Below are 23,788 nucleotides of genomic sequence, written 5' to 3'. Positions count from 1 at the left end.
TACAAATAAATTTGATTTGATTTTGATTTGATTTGATAATAACACTTTGTCTCTATTTGACCCTTTTTCCTTCGGCGACCGTTTAGAATATTCTTTATTTATTTCTTTATTTTTTTCTTCAGAAAATCAATAGGAAATTGTAATTATAAGCTCTTTTTGCCCCTGGCTTTTTAAAAAAAATGTAAATATATTTTGTTGCAGCTCTAAGCTGCTTCTTCAGAGCACAGCTGGATAAGTCAGTCTGGATAATAATGCATCCTTGTGGGTTTTGGAATCTGTGACTCAAACAATGGAAAAACTCAAAGTCTTACCAAGTATATTTGTCTCAATTCTAGTCAAAATATCTCATTACACTTAATATAAGACACAACTGCCTAACAAGTACCATTTCAGCCAGATATAGGGACTTGTTTGAAGACAACACATCTGGAATATCTTGTTAAGTGAAAAAGTCTTGAAAACAAATTGTTTTGAGTCACATATCACATGAAACAAGCTTTTTTTTTTTACATTTGAAGAGGTTTTTAAGCTGATTTCAAGATCACTTTTATCTCAAAAGTCCTAAATATCACATCTTATTTCAAGAAATCTGGACAAGCCGATTTTCACTAGTTCCATTGGCAGATTTTTTTTGCTTATTTCAAGCAAAAACGTCTTATATTTGTTGTTTTTTTACTTATTTTTGGAGGGGCATTTTTTCCAGTGAAGATGTTGAATAAATCTGTTGCTGAATGAGTCCATTCCTGGACTCCATGTCGTGTTTTCCACCCTTCACCCTCTGCCGGGGTGATTACTCTGCTTTACTCGTCCCAGCTTGGTCTCTTCAGAGACTCACACACAAACCCCAGAACACCCTCTCCCACAGACTCAGACCCAGAATCTCAGTGGTCCAGCATGGAGGTGCTGGTGCACGCTCCCCACAGCTAACCCGGAGCAGTGGATGAAGCCCTGCAACATGTTGGATGGAGACCCTGTAGGCTGACAGCATCACTTTCCACCCACTGGAGACATCAGCAGCCTGTTAAAACATGGAGTTTGGAAGAGTTTGGTCCAGATATCAGAGGACAGTGCTTACCTCTATGATGATGTTCAAACTGGGTAAGTTATCACCAGCAGCAGCTCCAGCAGCTCCAGCGCCCGTTATGTCTGACTGGACAGCAGGAATGTCCATGTTTATATAGTTTTAATCCACACTTTTTAATGAGTGCAGCTACAAACTTTGCCAGTAAGTTTAGCGCTTTTGTGCAATAATGCTCGGTGACGTGTGTGTGCTCATGCATAACAGTGTTTTGATACGTGTGCTTTGGAGGACCGTAAGAGTCAATAACAAGTTCATTTAAAAAGGAGAAACATACTCTCACATACTGCATTTAACCCCCTAAAATGACATAAACATCATAAAGTTTTGCACTTGTACGCAGCTCCTTGGTTGGTGTTTAATCTACAGCATGTGCACCCCCACGTCCCAGGGTGTGCCTGGGTGTGCACGGGTGGGGGTGGTCACTCAACCCTGTCCACCCTATGAAGCCCCCGCTGACCCATTTTTACCCCGCAGCCTTCGTTTGTGTGAGGCGTCTGAAGCTCATTTAAGTGGTGGGCACACCAAGCCATAGCATAATGGCTGTGGATGCCATTGTTAAAGATCGCCATGGTAACGAGCTGAGCGTCCGGCTGCACAGTTTTTTGTTTTTTGTTTTGTCTCCTTTGAATGGGGAGGTCGATGGGTGTTAAGGAGCATGGAAAGAGCCCTGGCACTCTGAAGTTTTAAAAAGCTACGCACTGGAAAAACTCAAAGTCTTACCAAGTATATTTGTCTCATTTCTTGTCCAAATATCTCATTACACTTAATATAAGACACAACTGCCTAACAAGTACTATTTCAGCCAGATATAGGGACTTGTTTGAAGACAATACATCTGGAATATCTTTTTAAGTGGAAAAAGTCTTGAAAACAAATTGTTTTGAGTCACATATCATATGAAACAAGCTTCTGTTTACATTTGAAGAGGTTTTTAAGCTGATTTCAAGATCACTTTTAACTCAAAAGTCCTAAATATCACATCTTATTTCAAGAAATCTTGACAAGCCGATTTTCACTAGTTCCATTGGCAGATTTTTTTTGCTTATTTCAAGCAAAAACGTCTTTTATTTGTTGTTTTTTTTACTTATTTTTTGGAGGGGCATTTTTTCCCAGTGCGAATAAGACGAGAACCGCTTGCATTGAAGGAGAAAAGTTTGCTTTTTGTACATTTACTTTTTTTAAAAACGTCTTGAAAAGATGCAGGACTGTAAACGAAGTCCGGCTGCTTTAAAATGGAGCACAGAAACAGATAATTGGGTTTCTTACGGAGCTGTCATCTGCAGATGATGCACACAGAGGAGTCAAGTGTCAGAGCAGCTTGTGAGTGTGAGACTGTGACTAAATAAAGCTGGAGTGAGAACGTTGCTGCAGTAAATGCTCTGAAAAGTAAAGTATTCTGTTTTCTAAAGCTCTGGGAGGAGCATTATTCATTATGTTTAATATTCTGTACTTAAATGTCGAAAAAAAACTTCATATTAAACATGGCTTTGCCTCTGAACCAGACACGAACGACAAAAGGATGTGCGTCACAGACTCTGTGTGGCTGCGACTGAGTCAGGGGGCATTTGTGCATTTTTTTAGTATTAAGCCAAGCAGCCACCTGCCGCGGAGCCTCTGGAGCACAAAGCTGAACCCTGGCAGAGGTGCTGCTCTCTTGTAGTGAGTCAAGAAACATTCCTGTGAGCTCAGCTCGTGGGTTGGTGAGGGGCTTCCCTTTCTCTGTGAATTACCCCTCTGCCCTGCAGAGTGACTCCATGTTGACTCTCCTGGTTCCCTCTGCCTTCTGCACCTGCTTTCAGTGGAACTAAATGTGATGTCTGTTCACAATACTGACAATATACTGACTGCTGCATGGATCCCACATTATCTTTACATATTTAACACCTTCTTACATGGCACTAACTTAATTTATATTGTGCGTATTATGAAAATGACAGTTTTGGCACATTTGAAATGTTCATATCAATTAATCCAATGACAGGCCAACAAGATATATCATTAATTATCTCAGTAGTGTCGGTCTTTCATACCTTATCAGCTTCAAACTAAGTAATTCCATCTGTGATTAGTCAGGTGACAGTAAATTACTGTAGTTTTAAACAGGAAATATGCACTAATCCCAATAAGTGGAGGATATTATTATTATTATTATTATTATTATTATTATTATTATTATTATTATACGGATATTATTGGCTGCTGATTAATACACATTTGACTCTTTTTTTCTATCTTTGGATCAACGAGATTTTTTATTTTTACATGTTTATTTAGGACACATTTAGGCTTCATAATATATATGTATATGTATATCAATTTATTTCACAAATCAGTTCTAATTTGGGCTGCGTGATGCAGTTTAAAAATCTGGATTAATTTTCATTGTTTTGGAAAATTAGTTTTTCTAGTTTTTCTCAAAAATGTATTTCACAAGGATCTCTGTATATAAAAAATAATAATGCGGCACATATGTATCATACTGGACTTGAGCAGAGTAAACGTGCATCTTCTTTTTAAATCAAAAACACTTCAAAACGTTTGTTGCATCACTGGTAAGCACTGGCAGGAGATTTGTGGCATTTGTTTAAAGAAAAAACTTTAATTAATGCAGAATAAATGATCACCTCTCACAGACCTGGCTCCGTTGCTCAGGTCAAACAAACAAAGCAAGCTGACAACCAAGATAAGTTGGATTATTATGTGATATCCTGTTAGAACAGCACTTTATCGTAGTAGCAAGATAATCATCTAAATCATAGAAAATATTGTTCCGGGGATACGTGGCAACGCTTCCCAGTACAAACAGAAGAGGATCTTTACTTTAGAGTAAACTTATTCCAGAAAATCCTTCATCATCCATACTGCGGCTGCAGAAGTGAAAGGGTATCAGATATCACACTGGAAAAAATCAAAGTCTTACCAAGTATATTTGTCTCATTTCTAGTCAAAATATCTCATTACACTTAATATAAGACACAACTGCCTAACAAGTACTATTTCAGCCAGATATAGGGACTTGTTTGAAGACAATACATCTGGAATATCTTGTTAAATGTCTTGAAAACAAATTGTTTTGAGTCGGATTTCATATGAAACAAGCTTTTTTTGACATTTGAAGAGGTTTTTAAGCTAATTTCAAGATCACTTTTATCTCAAAAGTCCTAAATATCACATTTTATTTCAAGAAATCTTGACAAGCCGATTTTCACTAGTTCCATTGGCAGATTTTTTTGCTTATTTCAAGCAAAAACGTCTTTTATTTGCTGTTTTTTTTCTTATTTTTGGAGGGGCATTTTTTCCAGTGCAGTGGGCTTATTGGTGTGTTGTTGGTAAAATGTCTATAGATCCATATCCTGTAAAATGCTAATGATGTCCTCATATCTGTTTTTTTCCCCATAAACTTCCCCTATATAAGCTTCTCTTTTTAAATCCTGCCCCACTTCAAAATAATAGTGCTATTAAAATAGAAAATCAAACTTTTAAAGCCAAAAAACATCCCATGTGAATCGAATCCCTGGCTCCCATAACAGGAGGTGTGATAATCAAACTCCACTCTTGAAGGAGATATGCTGAGGTCTCTGGAGAGCGTCAGCGGTCTGGTCCTGAGGTCCCTCTACCTGCTAACAGCCAGCAGCTCTGCTCATCGTCAGTGCCGGTACCAGCCAGTGCCAGGGCTCAGGCCTGTCTGGCCATAACCGTGATGTATGAAGTGCTTTGTGACGGGGTGGGTGGGTGTGTGTGGGAGGAGCTGTTATCAGCTCCCTGGAATGTGTGAGGGGTTGATTGGGTTTGGATGAAGGGGTGAGGAGTGAGGAAACCCTTGCTGTCTGTAAGGCCACTTCAACAGGATTCATGAGATTAGAGCCGGAGCAGGGAAAAGATGCATGGTTTTTTTCACTGGATTCAGCCTCACGGGGGGCTCCTGGAAAGGATCATCCGGGCTTTCTTCGACACGTCGGGAGAAGAGAACAATGACAAGAACAAATAAAGTAAAACTGGCCTCAGGGTAGGCAAATGAGAGATACTGGGTAAAAAAAGATGGAAGCGAGACGAAAGGACCGACTGGAAAAGGCGTTAGAGCTCAGGCTGAGATAAGTTAGTGGGAAGAATGGCTTTGTTCAAACACCGATCAATGGCCAAGTAGCATCAGGAAACATCTTAAATATCACTGCTTTTATTACTTCCTCTTTGGAATCAAATTAAAGCTGCCGTCGGCAACTTTTTTTTAGTCATATTAGCTTGAACTGTCATGGGATTCTGGAAGCAGGATATTAAATAGGCTGTTTAGGAAAAATCCCGTTAATCTGTAGCTCCCTCTGAAGCCTATGATCGTGCTTGCAAAAACCGAGCGCTCCCGGCTGTTTTTAACCAATCACGTTAGGGTGGAGGAATCCTACCTGTCAATCACAGCTTGTGCACACGCTGCTATCAAGCCCATCTGGGATCTGCGTGTAGTTGGGGGGGACATATTTGTTGTCTGACGCCTGTGCTACCGTCTCAAAACTCTATTCACATCAGGTAAAAAAAGAGATAGAAATCAATGCAAACAGGCGAGTTACATTACAAGCTTATTTGCTAGATAGCTAGGCTATTTCTGGCTGTAAACATACTGCACTTGGGATACATTGCAAACTTACTTTTCACACCACAACATACAACTGTACAATAGATATATCATTGAACTGTGTCGACAGTATAGCATTATGTAAATATATGTTTATTATTGATCTATTATCTGAGCAGAACAGTCACCAACCACGTCTTCCATGCTGAGTGTGAGTCTGCCCCCAGCTTGTGTGCGCTCACACTGGTGTGAACTCACGTGCACAACCTCGTCCACAGAGAGGGGAGGGGTTTGGGGGGCGGTTTGGAGCTTGTTAGAGGTTGGGGGAAGGACCTGAAAGTTGTATCAGTTCGAATTTTCCGACTTTAGACTCGCAATTTTGAAAACCTGCCGACGGCAGCTTTAAAACAGAAGAAGCACAAACAGCAGAATTTACCAGCTTTGGGAAGGAAGGAGGTGATGGGAGGAGAAGTGAAAGGAAGGTTTGGTGTTAGATGGAAGTGACGGCGTGAAATTCACTTTTAAAGCCAGGAAAAGATCAAGTAAAATGGTCTTACTCCATTACATTCAACAGTTCTATGGCCATACTCGGTCTGACCATTAAATAGTCAGTTATACATTTTTCAGCTGTTTTTGAACAGTCCTCAATAAGTCTTTCTCTTCCCTCCTTTAAGGTTTCCTTTTGGATGTTTGATGCAGCTTTTTCAGGTCACTGGTGATCTGGGGTTTGTTACTGGGGAAGTATGTCACCGTCATTGTGGGAATAATATAATGTCCACGTTAGGAAGTTAGTGTAATCTGCCGCTCACTCAGTCATGGCATTGATATTATCTCCACAGACGGCATTCAAGCGTGTGGACTCAAAGCATCCCCGCAGTTCATCTTCAGCCTCATGAGACTATTTTTAAGTCTGTACTGTGGCAGGTTCTGGCTTAAAGGGATAGTTCGCCTCTTTTGACATGAAGCTGTATGACATCCCATATTAGCAATATAATTTATGAACATTTCCTTACTCTGGTAAGTCAGTGAGAGAGCCTAAAGCTACTTTAATGGACTTCCTGAACTTTTGTGTTCTTTGCTCAAAGATTCCCAAAATGAATTAATTTTTATCCGAATGAAAATGGATTGAGTAGTGTTGCAGTATTAAGCTAACTTGCTTAGCTATCAGCTTAAAGGGATAGTTCGCCTCTTTTGACATGAAGCTGTATGACATCTCATACTAGCAACATCATTTCTGAACATCTTCTTACCCCCTGCTGCGTCCTGTGAGCAGAGTTCCAGCCTCGTTTTGGTGTTGATGAAGGTAGTCCGGCTAGTTGGCTGGGGTTTAAAAAATAAAGTGTTTTGCTTCTCAAAACAATATGCGTTCAAAAGAGTAATACATTTGCATCACAAAATCATTCTCCAGGAAAAAGTCAGACCTCACAATCGCTTGGCCCTATTGTCTCTCCCTTCGGCGATCCAAAGTGCTTTACAACACAAAAACAACAATCAGGTAAAGAAATACAGAAATAAAAACATAAATCAAACAGAAATACAGATACAGAACATCAATCAGGTAATTTTAGCTAACAGTAAGATTGGTATAATTATAACAGAGCAGAAGTAAATTTAGCTAACAGTAGGATTGGTATAACTATAACAGGTAATTTGAGTGAATTAACAAAAGCTAACAAACATGGATAAACTTTCCTCTAAGAGGAGGCATTAAAAAAATATAGCTAATAACAGAACGGTTGATATAATGAATGATAACAAATCTTTAAAAGACTTTCATCTGAGAGGAAATATTAAGGTTGATACAGTGGTAATAGGTCTTAATAGAGCATTTGAAATATGACTAAGTGAGGTCTGACTTTTTCATGGAGAACGATTTTGTGATGCAAATGTATTACTCTTTTGAACGCATATTGTTTTAAGAAGGAAAACGCTTTATTTTTTATAAAATGATGCGCAAATGAACGCTTATTTTTTTAAACCCCAGCCAACTAGCCGGGACTACCTTCATCAACACCAAAACGAGGCTGGAACTCGGCTCACAGGACGCAGCAGGGGGTAAGAAGATGTTCATAAATGATGTTGCTGATATGGGATGTCATACAGCTTCATGTCAAAAGAGGCGAACTATCCCTTTAACAATGTATAGTTGGAGGCGAGCAGTGCTGGATTGTGGTCTGATTTTGGACAGGCAGTGGAGCTGCATCTTTAGCATATATAAATCAAACATTATATATTTTTTTCTGGCAGAGCAGTTGACAAACTGTTGAAAGGGTTAGAATTGTAGCTGAGAGGAAAGAAAAGTTGGTGGAAATCTCCAGAAATCGCCACCAATCCTTTGGGGTGTGCTGTTTGTAGCATGGCAACAACTGAGCTGATGACGTCACAGACCATGTGGGCAGTGATGCCAGGAGATTTACACTCTGCTCCCAGAAAATGGATGTAAAGTCACAGCTAACAGTTTAATGTCCTGCGTACAGAGCCTCTCCTTAGCAGTGTCCAGGATTGCACTGCGGTACCTTCCGTCTCTGGTGGTCCGTGTCATCTTAAAGCCAGGTAAAGAGGCGTTGGAGTTGGGTAAATGCTTCTGCAGCCGGGTCTCAGTAAAACTCATAATATCGCTTTCTGTGTCCCCCCTGAGTGCTCCAAGCTCATCCATTATGTTTTGTAGCACATTCCTCATCAGTATCACGGGAAACCTGGCCTGTAAGTCTTTGTCTTGCTCCTGAACGACATCCGCAACGAAGTGGTCCAGGATTTGAAGTCTTTTTTCATAACGGCTTCAGTTGGCATTTGGAAAGCTCCAAATTAGTTGCTACCGTTTGTAACAGATTTTGTAAAAGTGTCAAAAATACAACAGGAATCCAATCAAGTAGCACAGCTTCCAATCCAGCACAGAAATAAAAACCTAATCACTTTTTTGCTTAGTATACGTCACAAAAGTACATATACAACACGACTGGAACTTGCTGCCATCTTTGTTTCGGTACATTCTAGAATGATCTGGAATCAAATGGGCCTTCGTGCTCTGTGAACGCTCCAAAGTCGTGGCTCAGAGGTTAGAGTGGGTCGTCCAATAACCGGTTCGATTCTCACTCTCACCACTCAAAAGATCGGTGAAACTCAGTGGGGTCACATGGCACTGAAAGGATCGGATTATTGGCTAATTTACAATAAGACTGAGTTATTGAGTGCATGAAGACACCTTAATCTGATAAGAAATTGGATCGGATCAAGTTACCCGCAATCCGATTAAGACCCCAAGATAACTCTAAGACCCCGAAAGTCACTCTAAACCTGCTTGTAGACGCTGAAGCTCGTGGTGAATCAGACTTTGCGTTCTGCGCATGCTCCAGATGTTTTCCCGGGGTCGTGACCCGGAAGTCAAAGGAGACGATATTCCTGTTGTTGTCGCCGTCAGAAAGAAACAAACAACGCGATGGAGAATGCTCCGTTGGGCATCGAGTTTGTGCAACAAGCAGCTCATCACAGACCAAATGTAGAGGGACGTAGCTTCATCTGGCTCTGCGTTCTCCATCTTTCTCCAATGCCTGTGTTTGTTGTTGTTGTTGAAGAGGTCAACAGGAAGTGGCTCTATTAGCAACAGTTGGAATGGGTACAGCGCCACCTATCATACCGGGGTATGACACGCTTTGTGCCTCTGATCCCATTCATTCACCGCCATATATCCAAGGAGAATTACCCTTGCTCAGCTCATTCTTATTGTAATTTAGCCAATAATCCGATCCTTTCAGTGCCATGTGACCCCACTGAGTGACAGCTGGAGGGGTGTCAGTCCACCTACAGCCCAATCTGACCTTAATGTAGATCATTTCTTGGCTGCTGCTTTGTTCTAAAGTCTGATTTCATTAACAATATATATCTTATAAAATCAGCATTGAAGTAATTCAAAGATGACTGCCAGGTTAATTTGGCTACACTTACCAGTGTGATGATCTCTCTTTCTACGAAGCCTATCTTCATATCATGCTTCCAATAAACTATTGCAGCATTTTAGACACATCTATGAGATGATAAACCTTTGTTCACAGTATGCTTCTGAGCTTTTTTAGAGACTCACTGGACATTGAGATTCCTATTTCTAATCTGACATTGTTATCTTATCTTTGTTCCTATCCAGGCTTCCTGTGCACAGCAGCAGCAGACAAGTGTTTGTCATCTCCCTGCAGCAATGGTGGAACGTGTCTGAACTACTACGGTGACTACGTGTGCCTGTGCCCCATGGCACCCATATGGTACACAGGCAAACACTGCGATGAGCTTTTTGACGCCTGTTTGAAGGAATCTTGCACGAATTGCACCAGGGAACTTGGGACTAATAACTTCACCTGCCACTGCCCAGATGACTTCGCGGGACTGAGATGCGACGAGGATATAGATGAATGTCATAGCAACCCCTGCGAAGGAGTTAAGTCCTTCTGTGTCGATGTAGTCAACGGCTATTCGTGCCACTGTCCCACTGGACAGGCAGGGGATTACTGCCAGGTTAATGTGACCACTTGTTCAGTGGAAACTTGCCAGAATGGTGGCACCTGCGAGGACATCCTTGATGCCGGGCACCAGTGCCGGTGTGCTGCTGGGTACCAGGGGTTGAACTGTGAGGAGAATATTGATAAGTGCCAGTCTGACCCCTGCCAGAATGGAGCCATCTGTAAGGACGGGCACAGTGGCTACCAGTGTTTCTGTGTGCCTGGGTTTCAGGGTTACCACTGCGACTTGGACATCAATGAGTGCGCCTCGCGACCCTGTCAAAACAACGGCACGTGTCTGGATGAGGTGGACCATTACACGTGTGACTGCGCTCCAGGTTTTAAAGGTAAGGCGCTCTCTGAAGTCAGTCAGTGTCACGACAGGCCGGACCTTTGGAGTGATGCTGCTGACTGCAGACTGCTACCCAACAAACTGTTTTCATTTTCAAGCGTTCACTGATTCTCCCAGAACTGTTTTAGAACAGAAGTTTTCAGACCACAGATGTACCTCGAGGGAAGAATTGAATCCTATTTGGATTAGTTTTTTTAATCTAGATTTAAAAGCCCTTCCTGTAATAGTTATCATGCATTCAGAATATGCCTAACTTAATTCAATAAAAACATACATTCTATGGTAATACATATATATATATATATATATCTAAAATATTTATTATATCAAATATTTTCCTATAAACCACCATTCCAAACGCGTGCTTATTGATAATTTGCCATAATCAGAAATGTTCCCAATCTATTTAAAGCAAAAGCAAAGCAAAGCATATTTATTTATACAGAGGATTTCATACCACAGGCAACTCAATGTGCTTTACATAAAGACAAGGCATTTAAAAGAACAGCATAAAGCAGCAATTTAAAGAGAAAAAAATAGAATAAAAATTAAAAACACAGTGAAAAGCAATCAAAGAAGAGGGGAAAAAGAAAGATATCAACTCAACCATACGAACACCGAAAGAGAAATGTTTTTAACCTGGATTTAAAAGTGCTTACAGTTGGGTCTGATTTCAGTTCTGCTGGTAGTTTGTTCCAGTTGTGTGCAGCATAACAGCTAAAAGCTGCTTCACCGGGTCCAGTTTGAACTCTGGGCTCCACTAAATTTAGACAGAAAGTCACTACATGAGGCAACAAAGATAGGTGCACGACAACACTAAGGCCCTTTTTACACTTACAGACACCAACGTCTGGCTTCTCAAAGCCACTGTAAATGTTTAACCACCATTCAATCTTGCATCAGATTGCATCAGATTATTATGTGGTAGTTTGGGGAACTTACTGCTCTAGCTCTGATCAACACAGGATCTATGGGAACCAGCACAGGCGGTCCTGGCTAGATTTACGCCCTGGGCGAACCATCCCTTGCGGAAGAAAGCTAAAAAAGAAAAAAGGAAAGCTGTTTTCACCCTGTTTACAACTGGCATTAACATTACCATTGTTATGTTGCAAACATAAACTAGACTAGGTTGCCTATGGGTGAAATTAATTGATGACTGCACAGATTTTTTTTTAAATAATTATTATTTTTTTTACATTTTTCACATACCCAGTTAATTACATGAAGGTATATGGGTCCCATGTTCATTTTAGGAATGAAATACAGTTTATTTGGATTGGAAGCAGATTGTGTTGTGTGGCCTGGGATCAGTCTATCTCATGCGCCTCTGGGCGGTCGCCCACATTGCCCATAGCAAACACCGGCCCTGGGGACCAGCACCTTGCTTGGTAACATACAAGTTGGCCCAAGGACTCCAAGAAGGCTGAACTGCTGTTCCATGCATCAGCATAGGGAACAGTGGGCTGATGTTCCATGTCCCAAGAGCCAGCTGGTGACATCAGCTGGTGAGCCCATGGGGAGGTGACATCCTGGGGCTTTTTTTTTTTGGGCCAGGCTCTCTGGCAAGCATAAACTATCATTTTAAAGTATTTGAATTTAGTCAGTAAACCAAATTTGTCAGTTAATTAAACTAGCAAACAGTAAATTAAACATTGAACATCCAAATATTTTAATATTTTTTAGTTTTCTTCAGTTCAACAGCAATCCAACAACAACAGGAAGTATTATTATGTTATTCAACTCACCGTTCGGGCCTAATTATACTCCCTGGCTAAAAATCTAAGGTTAATTTGAACCCACGTCTCATCAATGACTCCAGTGTAACATGTTAGTCATTGTTCATAGTCCCCACATTAGAGAGACCTGAGTTCCAAACGTTTGAGTTCTGTCTGAGGGGTCTGCAGCTGAAATATCCTGCTTCAAAGTAATATTTCTGCCCATAACTGATTTGGTATTCCTTTAGGTCTAAAATAACCACTATGCAGTTATGACCATCATACTGTTCTTTTTTAACGATGGCATCAAAGTCCCTAAAAGTGTAGTAAACATGGAAAGTATACTGCCTCATTTCTCACTTGTGTAGCAACTAAAGATTAAGATTTCCCACCAGCATTAGTCCGGCAGCTCCTGTGTTTTTTTGTTATTTTGGTACTGTACATGTGCTAAGATAATCAGGTGTGTTGCAAATCTCATGCTTTGCTGTTGCTCTGTTACCTTTGCAGGGATTAACTGTGAGGTGGAGATTGATGAATGTGAGGTCCACCCCTGTCAGAACGGCGCTACCTGCCTTGACTACGTCGCCATGTACTTATGTGAGTGTATGGCCGGTTTCCAGGGGCAAAACTGCGAGGTCAACATCGATGAATGCATCAGCATGCCCTGTCTGAATGAGGGCAAATGCATAGACGGGGTCAACAGGTAGGATCATACACGCATACACTTCCATTAGCTTATTTTTTTGAAAATGTGCCTCACATAGGCTGTGTTCGATACCGCATACTTCTCCTACTACTCATACTACTCATACTAACTTTTTGAGTTAGTATGTGAGTTTGAGTAAGCGAGAAGTTCCCGGATGCATACTAGATTCTCCGAAATGTTGGGTATGCATCATGAGGTTACTACTCATACTCAAACTACCCAAGATGCAACGTAACGTGACGTCGCCGATCGTCATTTCTTGTCAAAATCAGACAGTATGCAGAGCGTTTACCCACAATGCATTTCGCTCCTGCCCGAGCTGAAACAGCCGGCCTGAAGCTGATTTCGCTTAAGCTCTAAACTCTGTAAACTTTAGCAACATTTGAAACGTTTTCAGGTGAGAAAGTAGTCGTTTAGATCCCCAACGTGTTGAAAAACCTGACAAAATACCGGCTATTTACAATTTTGTTCCCACGAATTCGGCGCTACTAAAGCTAGCCGTAGTGAGCAACGCATTTCCGGTTATTTTCACAAAATAAAATACCTGTTGCCTTTTATCATAGGGAAAGCCATTATGGTACAATTGGTGCTTCTGATTTGAAAACAGGAAGTGAACCTACCCTCGTTGTAGCTAGCTTGAAACTGCCGTTTTGACAGGAAATGACGATCGGCGACGTCACGTTACGTTGCATCTTGGGTAGTTTGAGTATGAGTAGTAACCTCATGATGCATACCCAACATTTCGGCCAATATAGTATGCATCCGGGAACTTCTCGCTTACTCAAACTCGCATACTAACTCAAAAAGTTAGTATGAATAGTGGGAGAAGTATGTGGTTTCGAACACAGCCTATGAGTGTGGCAGGCCTGGGTGTTCGACAGAAGGAAACACTCAGGCACAAGACAAAGGGAGACGCAGACTATAAGACACACGAGGGCAGTGGGAAACAGGTGGACACAATCAGGAATCAGGGAAGACACTCCTCTTCAAAATAAAACAGGAAATGACAAGACATGGAGACGAGACAAAAACCAAACTTGACCTCAATGTGTGACATGTATCCTGTCAAACTGAACTCAATTCAGTTATTATTAGATACCAAAGAAACAAAAAAGGTTTGAGGGTGAAAACCTGAAACTGAAAGATGAGACTGTGAAGCACAGGCAGCATCCTCATACAGACGGAAAGCAAAGGTAAACAAAAACAAACCTGCTTTAATTATATCACGGCGTAGATAATACAACGTTTAAGGTAATAACCGGGAAAAAAAGTCCTATTTTGTTTTTATTTTAGCACAAAATAAAGAGCGCTGAGGAATTATACTACATGCTGAGCCCAGCATAAGGCCTTATGTGTCTGCTTGTGGCTGCATGGCAGACAGTAAAGTTGAACAGGGATAAGAATTAATCCACAAAGTGATGAGTCATTACATGGCTTGAGGTGCTCTGAATACCTGGTGCAGTAGTAAAACCAATTGGAATAGCTGGAGATAAGGAAAAGCTCACTGTGTATGAACAACTTGCACTTTGCAATAATTGTCCATTATCCTGTGATGCCTGTGGTCCATTTGCCCTGAGACTATTCTGTCAAACTGTCCCTAATATGAGTGCTCACACTGAGTATTTTACTTTTTTTCCTGGGTTCCAATGTCATTAGATGCCTATCGCAGTTCCAAAAATGTTTGGTCCAACAATGTTTGCTTTACTTTTACTTTACTATTACACAACTGGTGTGTTTTTCAAACATTTCTTTAAGTACCTGCTGAAATGTGGGAAAACAGATCAAACAGAACACAGTGATTTACATTTAAATGTCTCAAATGTAATTTTTTTTGGTCTACATGCTCAGTTTGATTTTGAAGAAACGCCTTGGGGGGGCATGTTTATGTTTTTTTTACATAGTTGCTGGGGTTTGAAAGCAAAATATTTTCATGCCATTTAATTTTTTTTATAGTTTGGACCATTACATACATTTTCCAGTGTTTTTGATTTCTATCCAAGCTGCGTTTTTATTATTGTTATGGTAAAATCTCAGTTTCAATTGTTAATATATATATATAAATATCTAAAAATACATGTATGATATATCTATATAGTGTATTGTTACTTAATTTGCATGGAGAATTGTGAAAATTGGAATTGTGATGTTCCTTATTGGTTCTCCAGATATGAGTGTGACTGTGACGGGACGGGCTTTGAAGGTGACCAGTGTGAAGAGGATATTCCTGAATGTGCGTCCGACCCTTGCCAGCACGGAGCCACTTGCTTAGAGGGAGTCAACCAGTATGAGTGCCTCTGCTGGGAAGGTACATGTAGTTCAGCACAAATTACCAGCCAGGCCCTTCTTTATCACTAAAACTGAAAGCAGAGAATCACATAGATGTTCAAATTGCCAGAACAAACACATATTAATTAGGGCTGGGCAACGATTTCAATTTTTAATCTAATTAATCACAAGATTTCCCTTATTAATCACGATTAATCGCATTTGTACGCAAAATCCAAAAATGAATCCAAAAGTAGTGTATAGCTTTTAGCATTTAGCTTTATTTTAAATGTGCTGCCATATGAATGAAAGTGCCATAACATTTGTTGTGCAAACACACTTTTAACATCAGCATCTTTCTGTAGTTTTTATGTAGAAGCCTCGCTCCACTGTCTGTTTCCTTGAATGACTTGCTGCTATCAGTTGTGTGTTTTGCCTTTAAGTGATATTTTAGACTGGAACTACTACGCTGAGAAGACAATTCAACTTGGCAGTGTTTACAGATGACTTTGGTTCTGTCGACTCCGCCGTCTGGAAGAACTTTAAAATGAAAATGGCCGAGTAAAAGTTCCGTACCCTTCTCCATGTTTGGTGGATACGCCGATTACTTTCTTTTCCGGTTCCGCAGCAGACAGCAACAGACTTTTACAGAATAAAAGCCTGTGAGCAACAGACTTTTACAATAATAAAATAATTAATAAAACAAGGGTGGTTTGTGGCATGGTGAGTTGAGCAAACGCCCAATGTACAAGAGGCTATAGTCCGAGTCCCACATCGGACTGCCCTGTGCTGCGTGTCGTTCCCCCTCTCTCTGCTTCCTGTCTCTCTGAACTTTCCTATCCATTAAAGGCACAAAAGCCCTCAATTTTTAATTTTTTTTATTTAAAAAAATAATAATAATAATAATAATAAAACATGCGTTAATGCGCGATAAAATATTTATCGACGTTAAATAATGAATGCGTTAACGCGATAATAACACGTTAATTCGCCCAGCCCTAATATTAATCCCTAATATTTAATCCTAAATATTATATTAAGAGGACAGAATGAAATGTTTTGCGTTTCCAGTATTTGTGCTCATGTGTTCATGCATATGTACCCAGGTTATGAGGGAGAGAACTGCCAGGTGGATATAAATGAGTGTGAGCAGCATCCATGTGACAATAGTGGCAAGTGCTTCCAGCGCTCAGACGTCCTGAACTACGGGGTATTTCCTGAACTCAATATGGTTAATTTCAGCTATGAAGCGGCAGCTGGCTTCATTTGCCGCTGCCTTCCAGGATTCACCGGTAAGCTTTCCATCCAAGACAAATAACAGAGTTCTGTTCATCCAGTGTCCCTGAATATGATCCCAGTATGTCCCTCTTTTAGGAGAAAACTGCTCCGTTAACATAGACGACTGTGAGTTTGCTCAAGTTGAATGTGAGCATGGAGGAAGATGCCAGGATCTGGTCAACTCTTATCGATGTGTGTGTCAAGATGGCTTTACAGGTACGAAAACCCCCCATTATCTCAGACTCCTAACAAAAACGTTTTTTTTCTACATTGCTCTTCACCCACAGACTTTATTAACAGGTGCTATCTTCAGTTTACACAGTAAATTATTGCCTGGGCCTGTTGGCTACAGCAGTCAGTTCTTAGAAAGAGCAATAGGTGTTTGTCCTCTAAGGATGTTTCTGATTTATTTGCACCCCCGTTCACTCCCGTTAATGGATATACGCGGGTTTAAATATCTCCCGAAGGACGCCGACTTTCACCGAACTTATCGGTGAGTAGATGAACGTATTTTATGCCAGAAATGGGGCCCAGGTTTAAAAAATATTTAAAAAATCGAATTTCTCCTTTAAAGCACTCAATGGGAATCAACTTTTTGTAAAGTTTCAAAGACCTGTTTGAAATTAGCAATAGACTGTCAGTAAAACACTGTAACACACCAAGCAATAACTGAAAGAAACCAACGTATTTATTCGTGTCGACAGCAGTAAATGTGCATGTACTGTATGTGTAGTTTCATGTTTTCATTTTGAAACAACACATGGGTTTTATAATGCATTTCAAAACAAATGGTCGTATTATTTTAGGGACCCGCTATTTTTACAAAAATCGAGTGGTGCCATTAAAGGGATAGTTCGCCTGTTTTGACATGAAGCTGTATGACATCCCATATTAGCAACATCATTTATGAACATCTTCTTACCCCCTGCTGCGTCCTGTGAGCAGAGTTCCAGCCTTGTTTTGGTGTTGATGAAGGTAGTCCGGCTAGTAGGCTGGGGTTTAAAAAATAATAATAAAAGAGTAATACATTTGCATCACAAAATCGTTCTCGAGGAAAAAGTCAGACCTCACAATCGCTTGGCCCTATTTTCTCTCCCCTCGTATCACTGCGTGCTGCTGCCTGCCGACAGCCGCACCTGTTACTGTGTTTGCTGCTCGGTCTGCACAGCAGGCAGTGATACGAAGGGAGAGAAAATAGCACCAAGCGATTGTGAGGTCTGACTTTTTCCTGGAAAACGATTTTGTGATGCAAATGTTTTGAACGCATATTGTTTTGAGAAGCAAAACGCTTTATTTTTTAAACCCCAGCCAACTAGCCCGACTACCTTCGTCAACACCAAAACTCAGCTGGAACTCTGCTCACAGGACGCAGCAGAGGGTAAGAAAATGTTCATAAATGATGTTGCTGATATGGGATGTCATACAGCTTCATGTCAAAAGAGGCGAACTATCCCTTTAACACCAAAATGATTAATTTGCCGGCTACTGTGATGTCACTTTTGGTGCACAAAGTGGTGTAAAAGGGTGTTAAACAAGCATATGATATAAAATGTTGGAATATTATACTTAGTTTATATTCTAAGTAGTCTATATAGTGTATGGTAACTTACAAACTCAACATAATATCACTGATGAATATGTAGATTCAACCTATTAATCAAAATCTGGAAACTACGAACATAACAGCCAACATTCTGTGTGGTGCATTGTGACACTTCTTATTGTTGCCAGTGGCAACGCGTGACCTGTGTCATGTGACGCGCCCCAGCAATACCCCACCGGTGACTTTTTTGGCTCGTTTCTCAAAGGGCATGAAAGACTGAATTCTTCATGCGGCCTCCTTCAAATACCGGCTCAATGAACTCTGAGCTTCATCATTCATCATTCCGCTGTGCTTTTAAATTTATAGAGGCTAAGGTTAAAAACCATGACTTTTATATTTAAAATGTAAAATCAATCCCAATACGCTCATATTCACATAACCATTCAATGTAGACTTTTTTTCGTCAGGACCAGTTCTGTCAAAGATCTTTCCTCTCATGCTGGGAAAACTCTTATTGTGGAGTTGGAAAAGAAGAACACTCTTTAAAAAGAGTTCTATGAACAATAGGGTAAAGTTCCAGCAGTGTAAACTGTGTGGACATAAATACGACAGATAAAAACTTAGTTCAATAAAAACATTAAGTTCAATTCCTTTCCTAAAGGTCTGAATTGAACTGCCCTGCGGCAAAGTAAGCATCCCCAGTAGAAACTGGGAGCTGGTCTCAAAACCTTTGTTGGCCGGGCAATAAAAGGTTAATCCTCCTTATTCTTCATGGCTAGCCAAGGCATTAATTCCTCGTTAGAGGAGATATGTCACTGCATCACTCCAAACAGGAGGAACCGCACCACACATTGACCTTAAAACACCAAAATGTTGACTTCCCTGTGAGGCATTTAGTCAAAAGCCCTCCTCAACAGAATGGAAGGTTAGTTTTCCAATAGTTTTACAGGCGTTAGATGTTGAAGCCCCGACAGAGCAGAGCAGAGGATAGGGTAGGAGAGGATGAGTGGGCATATGGTTTGGAGGAGCATAGCAGAAAACAACAAAGCCAATAAAAGGGGCCATATGTCAGGCATCCATCTTGGGTATTAAACAGGGGTCTCCTAAGAAATTTGTCTTGGGGAGGCAAGATTAAAGCAAAGCTGCTTAGGAGCCTAACTGAAGTCTCGTGGAAAAAAGACGATACAAAACAGGCTCTTTAATTTCTTCGAGTGGGGTTGCTCTGATATAAACACTTCAGAGTTTGTGTGTGTAAGAAGGGAAGCCCCATAAAACATAGAAATATGATTATCTTTGTAGCTTGTGTGTGTGAGATGGTCTTGGCTGTAACTGGCTGTCTTAATCCAGAGGAGGTAACACTCGAGTCCAATTCATTTCACTTTGGTAACGCTGCTCATGTTGTTTTAAGGCTGGTGGGCATCATGTAGAAAAGTCAGAAGTAATCAACACGTAGGCTGTGTTAGAAACTACATACTACATACTGCATACTTGCAAACTGCATACTTCCATTATCCAGTATGCAGAGCGTTTACCCACAATGCATTTCGCTCCTTCCCGAGCCGAAATCAGCCGGCCTGAAGCTGATTTCGCTTAAGCTCTAAACTCTGTAAACTTTAGCAACATTTGAAACATTTTCAGGCGAGAAAGTAGTCATTTAGATCCCCAACGTGTTGAAAACCTGACAAAATACCGGCTATTTACTATTTTGTTCCCACGAATTCGGCGCTACTAAAGCTAGCTGCAGTGAGCAACGCACTTCCGGTTATTTTCACAAAATAAAATACCCGTTGCCTTTTATCATAGGGAAAGCCATTACCCTACAATTGGTGCTTTTGTTTTGAAAACAGGAAGTGAACCTACCCTCGTTGTAGCTAGCTTGAAACTGCCGTTTTGACAGGAAATGACGATTGGCGACGTCACGTTACGTTGCATCTTGGGTAGTTTGAGTATGAGTAGTAACCTCATGATGCATACCCAACATTTCAGAGAATCTAGTATGCATCCGGGAACTTCTCGCTTACTCAAACTCGCTTACTAACTCAAAAAGTTAGTATGAGTAGTAGGAGAAGTATGCGGTTTCGAACACAGCCGTAGTTTACATGTCTACAGTCAAGTTGTATTTGGCAAGTAGACTTCTCTGAGGTCTTTGGGTTAAAGATTGTTCTCTGTATGTAAGTAGAAATCTTGATTGGATGGATATTTTTTTAAACATATTATTCAAGCATAACAATTTCAAGAAACTATGATCCCACACACACACCATTTTTGTCACAAATCAAAGAAGAAAACACAGAATACTGAGAAAAAGTTTAGAAAAACATTGACAGGTTTGTCAATATTTCATATATTATTCATTGAAATCGAGATGGACTTGAAGAAAATGTTTCAAGACCAGAGAGAGCCTTTGAATAAATATAAATATATATATATATATATATATATATGAAACCTCTGCGTTGTGTTAAGTGTTCGAAGGTCTTTATTTTCCTCAACCTTTCCTCACCGAACATCAAAAAAAAGAGGAAGAGTTTAGGCGGGACCGTGTCTTTTGTCACAGATGTTGCTCCCCCATAAAAGAATGTACAGAAACCGAAAAAGAAAACAAAAGTTCCACCTGACTAGTCTTATAAATGTCATAAAAACAATTAAAAACAATCATTTTGTGGAATTATACACAAGCCAAATGAACCCTTGTTACATATATATATATATATATATATATATTCTAAGGGAATGAAAGTGCCATAACATTTGTTGTGCAAACACACTTTTAACATCAGCATCTTTATGTAGTTTTTATGTAGAAGCCTCGCTCCACTGTCTGTTTCCTTGAACAAAAGCTTAAAAAAAAGGTTTTATTTTTTTAAAATTTTTTTTAAATAATAAAAAAAAGAAAACCTGCATTAATGCATGATAAAATATTTATTGGTGTTAAATAATTCACGAGTTAACGTGATAATAACGAGTTAACTAGCCCATCCCTAATATATATATAAATATATATATAAATAAATTAAATTTAAATAAATAAATAGATAAATAAATAAATAAATAAATAATAATAAAAAAAAATATACATATATATATATATATATAAAGCTTTAGCAACAAGTTGATTGGAATCATTTTAAAAATAATTCTACCACTCACACTCACTACCCATCCCAGCCCAGGCCTGAGGAGGGCTGGCCCACCTTCAGCCTTGAACCTGCAGCACCTCCTGCTGGTTCTTTCCAACGGTTCCCGCTGCAGCTGGGGGGTGGGGGGTGGGGTTCGGGGTGCATTCCTCTTGTCAACCGACGGGAGCCAGATGGAGGCTTACTGCTCTGCTGGGGCAGAGCTGCAGAGGAGGCGAGGAGCCGAGAGTGCGAGGGAGGGAGGGAGGGAGGGAGGGAGGCAGGAACAGTTGGAGGGAGTGACGGAGGGAGGGAGGGAGGGAGGGAAAGAAAAGGTGGGCAGGGCAGCCATGTAATCACTTCTGCCTGTGTGCCTGGTACAGAGAGACGAGGTCTCCTCTGTCATCATCAGTGTGAGGAGTGTGTTGGCAGCGTTCTTTAGTGGATCATGAGGGGAAGGAGGTTGATGCTGCTGCTGTGCTACTGCTGCGGGCCGCTGTGCCTGACAGGTAGGGTACGCTTACGGCAACTTTTTAGCGCGACAGTTCCACGGAAGAAAGTTGTTTGGCCTCGCGTATAAGGTGAAGTCTTGGCACAGGCAGGATGAGCAGCTTTAGTGTCGCTTGGGTGTAGAGTATGTTACAGGGCTATGTTAATGCAGGTTGACTGCTGTCAAGGATTAATGTTAAAAGCCGTTTGATGTGGCGGCTCTGACCACCTTTCTGAGGCTGGATTTAGCACAGGATACGTAGAAAGTGTTACAAGTTCACCTGTATGTGTGCATGTTTTCTACCAGTTTTGTTTGTTTCTGCAGCGAAAGGATCCGAGTTAAATAAAAACCTTAATCGTCATTATTTATGTCCTATTAAGGTGGACATTGTGAGGAGGACATCAACGAGTGTGACAGCAATCCCTGCCAGAATGGGGCCACCTGCGAAGACTATGTCAACTCCTACAAGTGTCTCTGCCCCAAGCCAGAGATAGACCAGGACCCCTGGGGTGGTCCAAACTGCAACGTCACCTTAGTCGGCTGTCGGCGGCACCAGTGTCAGAATGACGCCAGTTGTCTCCCCGTCCTGACGGGCGGCGGCGAGCACCGATACGTCTGCCTGTGTCAGCCCGGCTGGACCGGGCAGCACTGCAACACCTCCACCACCTTCTCCTTCAGCTCGGAGGGCTACGTCCACATCCGGCTCCCGGTTTACGAGAACCGGACGAAACGACAGGCCAGCGACAAAAGCAAAGGATTCCACATGCGGCTTCGTTTCAGGACCACTCTGCCGGATATGGTGCTGTTCTACCGGGGGACCACCAAGCACTTTGTCTCGCTTCAGCTTGTGGAGGGCGCCCTGCAGGCCAAGGTGAAGTCTGGGAACGTGCTTCAGGTGATTCACCCCGGCCCGGTCAACGACGGAGAATGGCACCAGGTGACCGTCGCCATGGACGAGAGGCTGGTTCTGACCGTTGAAGGACCCGGCTGCGAAGAAGGATGCCAAGTAAAGAATGGAGGTCATAACTATCTGATTTTGCTCCATCCCAGCTTCCTCCAGGAGCTTTACCTCGGAGGAGTACCGCAGGAATACTCGGCCCACTTATCCAGTGGAAAGGGATTTATCGGCTGCTTGGAGGACCTCGAAGTTGACCACAACCTGTTGCTTCCTCAGGACCTGATCAGGGAGGAAAATAAAGGCTTGGAACTTGGGTGTTACAAAAAGGACTGGTGTCAGGATGACCCGTGCATGCAGCACGGACGGTGCGTGGACATGTGGGTTCGTGCCAGCTGCCAGTGTTATCGGCCTTACTACGGAGAACAGTGTGAAAAAGGTACGTTTATCCTCCCATTCATCCATACTTTTTCAGTTTTTCCAGTAAAGATGGCGTTTATAGACTTCTGGAGACGTTTCTGAAACAAGGTAACTCAAGTTTTAGCCTAAAAAAAGTTCTGCGTGATGAATATTAAAGCAACATTGCACTGGAAAAAATGCCCCTCCAAAAATAAGTAAAAAAACAACAAATACAAGATGTTTTTTCTTGAAATAAGTAATTAAATCTGCCAATGGAACTAGTGCAAATCGGCTTGTTAAGATTTCTTGAAATAAGATGTAATATTTAGGGACTTTTGAGATAGAAGTGATCTTGAAATTAGCTTAAAAACCTCTTCAAATGTCAAAAAAAGCTTGTTTCATATGATATGTGACGCAAAACAATTTGTTTTCAAGATTTTTTCATTTAACAAGATATTCCAGATGTATTGTCTTCAAACAAGTCCCTATATCTGGCTGAAATGGTGCTTGTTAGGCAGTTGTGTCTTATATTAAGTCTAATGAGATATTTTGACTAGAAATGAGACCAATATACTTGGTAAGACTTTGATTTTTTCCAGTGTGGTAAGATCTTGATAATCAGAAATAGAAGCACTCATAGAAAAGATGATCTTGGGAAAGTATCGCTGTCCTAACTGGAAAAACAGACTTCTTTATATTAAAAAAGTATAAAAGTAGGGCTGGGCGAGTTAACTCGTTATTATCGCGTTAACTTATTAATTATTTAACGCCGATAAATATTTTATTGCGCATTAACACAAGTTTTATTATTGTAAAAGTCTGTTGAATGCATCACATTCACACAGTTACAGCAAACACCACGAAGCATGGAGTAATAAAATAAAGATAAACTAGCAG

The 23,788-nt window shown here is 40.9% G+C and overlaps 1 protein-coding gene across 1 annotated transcript in view; it reads left to right on the top strand.

The window, feature by feature from the left end:
* The first annotated feature begins 896 nt into the window (after positions 1-896).
* The window catches only part of crb2b (crumbs cell polarity complex component 2b), a 39,387-nt gene continuing 16,495 nt past the window's right edge, over positions 897-23,788 (top strand). Inside the window, exons 1-7 of the mRNA XM_075467151.1 lie at positions 897-1,098; positions 9,784-10,479; positions 12,707-12,902; positions 15,071-15,210; positions 16,277-16,462; positions 16,545-16,664; positions 21,978-22,931. Of these exons, the coding sequence (XP_075323266.1) occupies positions 1,029-1,098; positions 9,784-10,479; positions 12,707-12,902; positions 15,071-15,210; positions 16,277-16,462; positions 16,545-16,664; positions 21,978-22,931 (2,362 nt within the window). The 5' untranslated portion in view covers positions 897-1,028. The remainder of the gene's footprint in view (positions 1,099-9,783; positions 10,480-12,706; positions 12,903-15,070; positions 15,211-16,276; positions 16,463-16,544; positions 16,665-21,977; positions 22,932-23,788) is intronic.

The sequence above is a fragment of the Odontesthes bonariensis genome, chromosome 6 (assembly GCF_027942865.1).
Source record: "Odontesthes bonariensis isolate fOdoBon6 chromosome 6, fOdoBon6.hap1, whole genome shotgun sequence".
NCBI classification, from domain to species: Eukaryota; Metazoa; Chordata; class Actinopteri; order Atheriniformes; family Atherinopsidae; genus Odontesthes; species Odontesthes bonariensis.
The sequence above is the reverse complement of the archived record's forward strand: the minus strand, read 5'-3'. Positions and strand labels throughout refer to the sequence as shown.